This window comes from Teleopsis dalmanni, unplaced genomic scaffold (assembly GCF_002237135.1).
Source record: "Teleopsis dalmanni isolate 2A unplaced genomic scaffold, ASM223713v2 unscaffolded_contig_1173, whole genome shotgun sequence".
Lineage (NCBI taxonomy): Eukaryota > Metazoa > Arthropoda > Insecta > Diptera > Diopsidae > Teleopsis > Teleopsis dalmanni.
In genome coordinates, this window is record NW_024032555.1 from 1 (window position 1) to 9,959 (window position 9,959).

At 35.9% G+C, this 9,959-nt stretch overlaps 1 protein-coding gene across 1 annotated transcript; it reads right to left on the reverse strand.

Moving 5' to 3' along the window:
• Window positions 1–43: 43 nt before the first annotated feature.
• LOC119663956 lies at window positions 44–3,358 on the reverse strand (the record flags this gene model as incomplete). Its single annotated transcript, XM_038073544.1, has 2 exons — window positions 2,106–3,358; window positions 44–2,000 (listed from the first exon to the last, which is right to left on the reverse strand). Coding segments are annotated over exons 1-2 (3,210 nt in total), but the record flags the coding sequence as incomplete, so codon positions are not given.
• Between the last annotated feature and the right edge of the window lie 6,601 nt (window positions 3,359–9,959).

Sequence of the window (9,959 nt, forward strand, 5' to 3'; positions counted from 1 at the left end):
TTATAGTGGGTGTTGCTAATGTAGTTCCTAATGTGAGATATGCCAAAAATATAGCAAGAACTGTCGATTTTGATTGCCTAGCCGATAACCATTGTCGTCGCGTTTTAGGATCTCCTGCAGTAGACTTTGTCGAAACTACTTCTTTATTTCTAATAGTGTTTCCAAATGGTAACATATTTTGAGTGTCTGATTCTGCTTTGATTAATGTTGCTTCTTTAAATAATTTTGGGAACTTCTCCTGGTTTGACGGAATATGACCTTCTTTTACATTATCAGTGATTGGTAGAAGACATATTTTTTGGATTGTACGTTTTACTATCCCCTTTTGGGTTTTAATTGTAGCAACTCGGGTTAAGCCATCTGTTCCCTTATGAACTTCTATAACTCTGCCTAGAGGCCACGTCGATGATATTAATGTTTCGTCTTTCAATAGGACTAGTTGACCAACTTCTAAGTTTGGTATAGATTTTGTCCATTTGTATCTCTGTTGTTGAATATTTCTTATATATTCTTGGAACCACCGTTTACAAAAGTCTTGCTTTATTTTCTGCACAATCTTCCATCTTTTTAGGCTAGTTTCTGTAAAGTTAATAAGACTATCATGCGCTGGAGTCATTAATGACGATCCCACAATGAAATGTCCTGGTGTAAGTGCATTAAGATCTTCAATGTTGTCTGTTAATGGACAGAGTGGCCGTGAATTAAGACAACATTCGATTTGAATTAAGACCGTACTCAATTCCTCGTATGTCAATTTTTGGTCACCTATAATTCTAGCTAGATGATATTTAATGGATTTTACTCCCGATTCCCAGAGACCACCAAAGTGAGGTGAGCCAGGAGGGATGAAATGCCAACGTATACCTGTTTCAGCTAGATGATTCTCTATTTGAATCTTCTGTAAAATGTTGTTTGCACCTGTAAAATTGGTACCATTGTCGCTATAAATATGATGTACTGAGCCACGTCTGCTTATCAATCGTTTGAGTGCTGCTAAAAATCCTTGAGATGTCAGATCTGAAGTTAACTCAATGTGAATTGCCTTTGTTGCCAGACATACAAAAATAGCTATATACGCCTTATGTGTTTTAATTCCCCTGAATTGCGAGCATTTAATGTGTAATGGCCCTGCATAGTCTATGCCGCAGTGTGTGAATGGCCTCGAGAAATTTACTCTTGGTGTTGGTAAACTTCCCATTAATTGAGATTGTCCTTTTGCCTTTATTCGAAAACATTTTAAACATTTATTGATGCAAGCTTTCATAGCGATTGTTCCACGAATAATCCAAAATTTTTCCCGAACGTAGTTTAGCGTCAGTTTTAATCCTCCATGAATCGTATTAATATGCGCCTGATTGATTATGAGTTTGGCCAAAGTACTCGTTGTATGTAAAATTATTGGATACTTTTGGTTGTCAGATAAATCTGCATTTCTTAATCTGCTGCCCACTCTTAGTACTCCTGCACTGTCAACAAATGGGTTTAATGAACACAACTTATTACTTTTCATTAATTGTTTCTGAAGATTAAGCCGTCTGATGTCATCTGAAAAACATTTTTGTGCCTGCTTCACCAACAAAATTTCTGCTGCATCGATATCGTCTGCCGACAGATTGTCGATCTTTCTTTCGGATTTCTTTTTATGATAATTATAAACGAATCTAAGACAATAAGCTGTCACTCGAAGAAGTTTGTTTAATGAAGAAAATCGATTAATAATATTATCATCTTTGGTAATGTCCACGACGGTACATATTGCAGTTTTTCTGGTTTCCGGAATAAGATTCAAATCAATTACTTCATCATTTTCTGGCCAATTTCCTTCATCTTTTATTAGCCAATTTGGACCATGCCACCATAATGTATTTGAAATAAGATTGTCACCATATACTCCCATTGATGGAATATCTGCTGGATTATCTTTTCCTGGAACAAATCTAAATTGCCCTTTAAACGTATCCTGAATATACGATACTCTGTTTGCTACAAACGTAGTCCATCTATTTGGGTATTACCTTAGCCAATTTAATACAATTTTTGAATCTGACCATGCAATAATTTTACTATAGTTGATCTTGTTATTCTTCTGAATGTAATTAATCAACTTTATCAATAGCACAGCTGCGCATAACTCCAATTGGGCTAATGATACTTGCTTAATAGGCGCAACTTTGGTTTTTGATGCTACTAGGGATATTGTAACCTTTTCTGCATTGATAACCTTTGTATATACAACTGCAGCATATCCTGCTTCTGACGCATCTTCAAATCCATGTAACTCGATTAAACTATTCTCTGAATGTTGTGTCCATCTTTTCATGGTTATTTTCTGAACAGCAGGTAATCTCATTTTAAATTCTTCCCATTGCGCCTGTAGATTGGGTGGGATCTCTGTATCCCAACCAATTCCTAGCATCCACAATTTTTGTATCATAATTTTTGCTTTAATGGTTACAGGTGACAACCAACCAAATGGATCGAATAGTTTTCCAGCATCACTTAGAATTGCTCTTTTTGTGTATTTTGAGCTGAATGACGTAGTATTTATTTTGAATTCAAATTGATCCAATTTAGGACACCATTTTATTCCTAAAATTTTAATCGCTTGGTCGTTGTTAAATTGCATCTCTAACCCTGGTTCAATGTCTTTTATCTGGATATTCGTCAACATTTCCGGTTCGTTTGATGCCCATTTTCTTAAGTTAAAACCTCCCTTCCGCAATAATTGGATTAATTCTTCTTGTACTTGTTTACACTCTTTAATCGTATTAGCGCCTCCCAAACAATCGTCTACATAAAATTTTTCATTTAAGGTTTCACTTGCCAAAGGATAATTAATTCTCTCGTCTTCTGCTAGCTTAAACAACGTCTTGATGGCAAGATATGGTGCTGATGCAGTACCATATGTAATCGTGTTCAAATTGTATTCTTTTATTGGTTTTTTCTGATCGTTTCTCCTTAAAATTCGTTGAAGATCTCTATCATCATGATGAATCAGTATTTGCCGATACATTTTTTCAATGTCAGCCTTAAAAACTATTTTAAACATTCTCCACTGCAATAATAGAATGAATAAATCCTTTTGTAATGTAGGACCTGTCATCATAATACTGTTCAGTGATTGTCCTGATGTCGTTTTCGCGGACGCATCAAACACCATTCGAAGTTTTGTTGTCGTGCTGTCTTCTTTAATAACTGCATGATGCGGCAAATAATATACCTTTGTCTTTGGTTTCTCATTTACTTCTTTCATGTGACCCAGCTTGATATACTCTTGCATAAAGTTCACATACTCTTGCTTTAGTGCTGGATTCTTCTTAAATCGTTCTTCCAATGAAAAGAACCGTTTTAATGCCATCTTTCTGGATTCACCTAACGTTTCTCGATCATTTTTCAGTGGTAACCTAACGATGTATCGTCCTGTTTAAAGCGGGTGCAAATTGAATCATAATGTCGCTCACAACGCCTTTCTTCTACTGTTCTTAAGTCTGCATTTGGGATTTCCTCTAATTCCCAAAACCGTTTTAAATACTCGTCGCTGCTTTCGCAAGCCATGGAGCATAACATTATTTTGTTTGTGATTGTACGCTCTACATCTAAAGGTCCTGATAATATCCATCCAAATAGTGTGTTTTGAGCCATTGGAGAGTTGTCTGGCCCTTTAATTAATCCTTCTTTAAACACTTCTGGTAATACGTCCGACCCGATTAACAATTGTATTTCCTTTGGTTCAGCATACCAAGGATCTGCTAACTGCAATCCATCAATATGCGACCATTTTCCTGGCGTGAATTCTGCATTTGGCATTTTTGATGTGATTTTTGGTAACACTATTGCTTCGATATGACAGCTCTTATTTTCATCGTGTATAGATTGAATTTCTAATGAACATTTGGCTATAACGCTTGTTGTTTGTCCATTGATACCTTTTACATGAGTTTGATAATTGGTCAATGGTGCTCTGATTGATCTTGCTAATTGTTCTGTTATTATACAAGATTGTGATCCTTGATCAAGAAGCGCTCGTATCGGATTAACTTGTTTTTTAGTCCTTATAATCACCATTGCTGTTGCTAGTAAAACAGTTTTTTCCTTTTGGATGTTGTACGACGCTGCCACTTCGGTCTCTGTGGTGTTCTTCAATGTTGGCATCCTCTGTTTACTTATGTTATTTGTGACTGTTGGTTTGCCCTTAACTTGTTCATGAATAAGTTGATGGTGTTTTTGTGGCAAATTGCACATCTTTTTTTATTCAAGCACAACTTACTAAAATGCCCACTCTGAAGGCAATTAAAACATAATTTGGCGCTCATAATCTTTTCACGACGTTCCGGCACCTTCATATTCAGAAACTTTGAACATCGAATTAATTGGTGGTCACCATTACACACTAAACATAGCGTATGTATTGTATTTACATGCGTTTTTGTATTTACTGCTGTTGGTCGAAAATTATTCTTATTTTCGCGATTTGTGTCACGACTTGCCTCCAATCCTCTAACTCTGCTCTCGATAAACTCGTATAAGCTGCTCAATTTCGGTATTTGTGTTGATGCCCCTCTTGAATGTTGGTATAATTTTCTGGTTTCACCATCTAATTTTGGAAGCAGTATCTGTATAATTAGTGGATCCCAACTTGACGTGTCCACATTTAAATTACGTATACCATATAACACTTCACTAGAAGAATCCACTATTGTTTTTAAATCCTGTGCATTCTCATTTCTTATAGCTCTGAGCGACAATAACTTATTGATAAGATTGTCCACAAGTATTGCTGGATTGTTGTATCTTTGTTTCAGTAGTTCAACTGCCGCTGTATAATTGTTCGCTGTTATTGTTAAATGATTGATAAGTCTGGCGGCTTCTCCCCGTAGACTTCCTTTTAAGTACTGCATCCTTTCTACATCCACTAGATTATGGTTTTGTTGAACTAACCGATCGAACAATTCCCAAAATGGACAACACTCTTCAAATCTGCCGTTGAATATTGGTACATTCAACGGTGGTAGTTTGATATTGTTACTTACGGTTGTTCTAGTTTCTGAAACGTTTTGACTGCGAACGTTCAGTTCTTCTTGTAACTGGATATATACTTCTTCGTATATCGATTCCAGTTGAATGAAATCTCCTTGGTCTATTTCATCATCGTTAAACAGACATTCATCGTTTAATTGTGAGATCTTTGCCCAACAATTCTTCAATTTTTCCAATTTGAACTGTAACGTTTCAATACTTTTCGTTAAGTCTATTGTCTCTTTGATCTGCAACAGACTTGTACTTAAGATTGCTAAACGTTTGTTCGTAATATCACATGGTCCGGTGATGGTGACTTCGTCATTGATACTTATGTCTTGATTCCTTAGTGACCGAGCTTCTTCTTGCCCTCTTATAACTTGATGCCTTGATACTTGAGCTTCCTTTTGCTCCATTTGCCTTATTATTTCCAATTCATTATTAAATCGCTTTTCGATTTCATTCCGTCTTTGTTGTAACTGGCCATAGTAATTTTTTGTGATATATTCGTGATCAGGCTTCAAATTCTTGATCAGATTATCATTGTTGTCTTCAAATGCGTCCCATTTCTGACGCAAATTTTCCAAACGTGTCTCAAAATACTGCTTTGAATATCTTGTAGAAGAATTCTTTTTAAAATTTATCCAGATCCTCTGGATCTCACCTTCAATGTCCTTTTGATGTTGGATAACTTGATCTATCTCTTCGATCTCCATGATGTCCTCTGTTAGTATTTGATTTGATTTGTTGAGCGCCTCGGTACGCTTCTGCTTGTTTCACTTCGATGCTACGTTTGCATTCACTTCACTCCGATGTTAAAAGCCTCGGTACGCTTGTATTGACTTCACTCCGATGTTAAAAGCCTCGGTACGCTTGTATTAACTTCACTCCGATGTTAAAAGCCTCGGTACGCTTGTATTAACTTCACTCCGATGTTAAAAGCCTCGGTACGCTTGTATTAACTTCACTCCGATGTTAAAAGCCTTGGTACGCTTGTATTAACTTCACTCCGATGTTAAAAACCTCGGTACGTTTGTATTAACTTCAATCTTAGACTTTAAGTCTCTTTGTTAGGTATATTTGAAACTCTTACCACTGGTGGGGGAAATTTCAAATATCCGGCTGGAAGGACCAAAAATGAACAAGAATGTTCATTAACAATCTTTATGTCCCTTACCACTGGTGGGGGGAAACAATAAAAGATTGGTGAGACGTTGATTTACTTTCAACAACTGATTTTATTTAAATTGATTTGTTCTTTTATACAAAATAAAATGCAACCGTAATTGCAAAACATACAATAAATAAAATAACTTATTGCTTAATTCGCACAAATTGCTTAATAAGCAATAGTTGCGAATGCTTTACTTATGACCTAATTTTTACTTTTTGTTGATTCGTCAACCAAGAAATTAAGCAACAGGTGTGAGCGATTAACTCATGACCTAGTTCTTAATTTTTTGTTGATTCGTCAACATTATGTGTGTATTAATAGATAACATATCCTTTATTCTTACGTATCCTCTGTTAATTAGAGAGTGATAAAAAAAGTTCTGCAGAGTGTATTTTAAAGCTATCAGCTTTTTTTATAACACAAATACATGTGTTTATAGCCAAATTATATGTGGTCAATTACATGTAATTGCAAGGTTGACAATTTATTAATGTTTTGTTCAAATTTGAGGATATTTCCATGAATGAAACCAGAGTTACTTTGGGTATTACATTTAGTAGTTGAAATGCAGTCACCATCACAAGCTAATTTACGATCCTGATAAACATTTTCTATTTGTTTTGCAGCTAAATATGATGACGGTGTTTTTCCCTCACGTGCGATATGAGTAATTTTAATTGTAGTTCTAAATTGTGGGACCTATTTGCCATCAGAGAAATATCGGAGAATATCTTTCAAAGAAGATTTTATATAGAATGGAAACTTAAATGAGCACGACACAAAATAACATATACACTCTCAGAAATTCCACAAATACCATCTCAAAACGTACGATTATTTTCAACTTTACCATCTATAGGCAAGTATCCAATATGTTTTGATTTCTTGACAAAAAACAGGATTGCACTGCATTAAATTTAAAAAGAATTACCGCGCAAATGATTACAAAAAAGATAATAAAGCTGATAATAAGTAAATAATAATAATGCAAGTAATTAATAAATAAGTGGTTTAAGGATAATAAACCAGAAACCTAAAGGTGGCGAAGTTGGAAATCGTGTGTTTTAAATGGTATTTGAGGGATTTATGATGGTATTTAAGTTTCCATTCCATTCCATAAAATCTTCTTTGACTGATAGTTTCAGAGTGATGTAGAAATTTATATCATTTTCAGGAATTTCAGAAAGGACCCAGCAACCAAGAAAACTAAATACTGTTATGAAGAATGACTTGTACAACTGAGCACCTTTTTTTTTTTTTTTTTTTAAATTTTATTTTGATTTTTATTGAATCTTCTAAAAATCAACTTAGAACTAACAATAAATTTTCGCTGCGTTTTTTATATACCAGGGGGCACCGACTATTTGCCGGAGGATTTTTTATTGAGTTCTTTGAAGTTTTTCAATGTTTGATGGAGAAGCAGAGCTCCAGAGTTCAATTCCGTAGGTCCATATGGGTTTCATCATTGTGTTGTAAAGTTGCACTTTATAGGTGAGATTAAGTTTAGAATTTTTATTTATCAGCCAGTTTAGTTCTTGTTGTTTGAGTTTAATTTGGGTTACTTTAGTTTCTATATGCTTTTTCCACGTAAGCCTTCGGTCGAGGTGCATTCCTAAGTATTTGGTGTCATTGCATTGTGGTATTACTTTCCATTAATACGAAGGGCAGGGCAGGTATCTCGTCGTAGAGTGAAGGTTATGTGTACACTTTTCGATTCGTTAACTTTTATTCTCCAGAGATCGAGCCATTTTTGCAGTTTGTTGAGGTGGTCTTGAACTGATTTTGTGGCTGTGAATGGGTCGTCACTATGACTGAGAATGGCAGTGTCATCCGCAAATGTTGATGTTGTTGTACAGTCACTGGTTGGCATGTCTGCTGTGAAAATCAGGTACAGCAAGGGGCCCAGAACACTACCTTGGGGTACACCTGCCATAATGGGGAAGGCATTGGAGACAAAAGAATTTTGTTTTATAACAAATCTTCTATTTGAGAGGTAGTTTTTGATAACTGAGGATATATTGTATGGTAAATGTTTCTCAAGTTTCCAGAACAATCCTTCATGCCAAACTTTGTCAAAGGCTTGGGTTATGTCTAGAAAGACGCCTGAACAATACTGCCTCTTCTCAAACGTTTCCTTAATTACTCGTACTATGCGGTGTACTTGTTCTATTGTGTTGTGTTTTTCTCTAAATCCAAATTGGTGGTTAGGTATTATTCTTTTCTTATTTATATATGGCATTAGTTGTTTTATAAAAAGTTTTTCAAATAATTTTGAAAGAATTGGAAGCAGACTTATGGGTCTATATGAGGTGACTTGAGCGGGGTCCTTTCCGGGCTTGGGTATCATCATGATTTTGGATAGCTTCCAGTCGTTTGGAAAATATGCAGTCCTTAAAATAGCGTTATAAATAAAAAGTAGTTGGTCTTTGGCGATTTGTGGGATCTCTTTCAGCATTTTCGCTGTAATTAGGTCGTAGCCTGGGGCTTTTTTGGTATTTAAATTTTTGATTTCGCTTTTTAGTGGTTTTTTACTGAAGCAAATTGTCATATTGTCGTTTCGTGTGGAGTAAGACAGAGAGTCAAGTTTTGTTAAAGTAGAGTTTGGGGTAAATACATATTTAAGGTGATTTGCAAAAGCAGCACCCTTTTCCTCATCGCTTTTAGCCCAGTTTCCATCTGTAAGTCGGAGGGGTGCTCTGTGTATAACGGGCTTTTTCTTGAGTTTAGTGGCTTTCCAAAGGGAGTAGTTTGTTGTTTGCGTTGGAGACAACTGTGAAATAAAATTTTCGTATTCTATGCGATTTTTTTCTTTGAGTAATCTCTGAAGTGCCTTCGTCAGATTCTTGAGTTGTTTTTTAATACGGGGGGATCGTTGTTGTTGCCATTGGCGTCGTACTTGTCGTTTCTCCTGTATAAGGGTTGCAATTTCGTTCGATGTATGGTAGTTTATAGGTTTGTGGGGTATTGGGAGTGGGGTTGATATTCGAGCGGCTTGTTGAAGTAAAGCTGTGAAGTCCTGGACTGCCTTGTCAATTTCAATATTTGATTTTAGGGAAATGTCGGTGTTAATATGTGAGCTAACATATTTTTTAAATTTTAGCCAATTTGTGTGCTGGTTTGTGAGCTTTTCATCAGATTTTGGATTGACTATTGATGTGTTTCTAATCAGAATAAAAGTCGGCGTGTGATCAGAGGAGAGTTCTAAGGATGCCTCGGTAGCAATTTGATCTCTTTTTAAATTCTTTGTTACCGCAAAATCAATGACGTCTGGAGTTTTTTTCCGATCTGAAGGCCAGTATGTTGGTGTGCCAGTGGAGGATATGTTAAGGTCGAGTTTTGATATCACGTTCATCAGGGATTTTCCTTTTGGTGATATAAGTCTTGAGCCCCAGAATGTGTGTTTGGCATTGAAGTCGCCGGCCGCTTTGAACTTGGGTCCAAGCTTTGTAAAATATTCTTCGAATTGAAGTTCCCTTATTTTATACCTTGGTGGACAATAGATTGAGGTTATATTCAGACCTTTTATGTATTCTTCTAGACATATGCTTGTCGCCTGCATATATTCTGCTTCAAGGGTTTGAGTTGGGAAGTGTTTAATGTGGTTTTTTATGAGGATAGCAGATCCGCTTCTTGCTCGTCCACTGGGGTGTTTCGAATCGTAGAGTATGTAACCAGGTATCTTAAAGTAGCTTTTCTCGTTAAAATGGGTTTCTGAGATCAGCATGACGTCAATTTGATGTGATTGTAAAAACAATACAAGTTCGTTTTT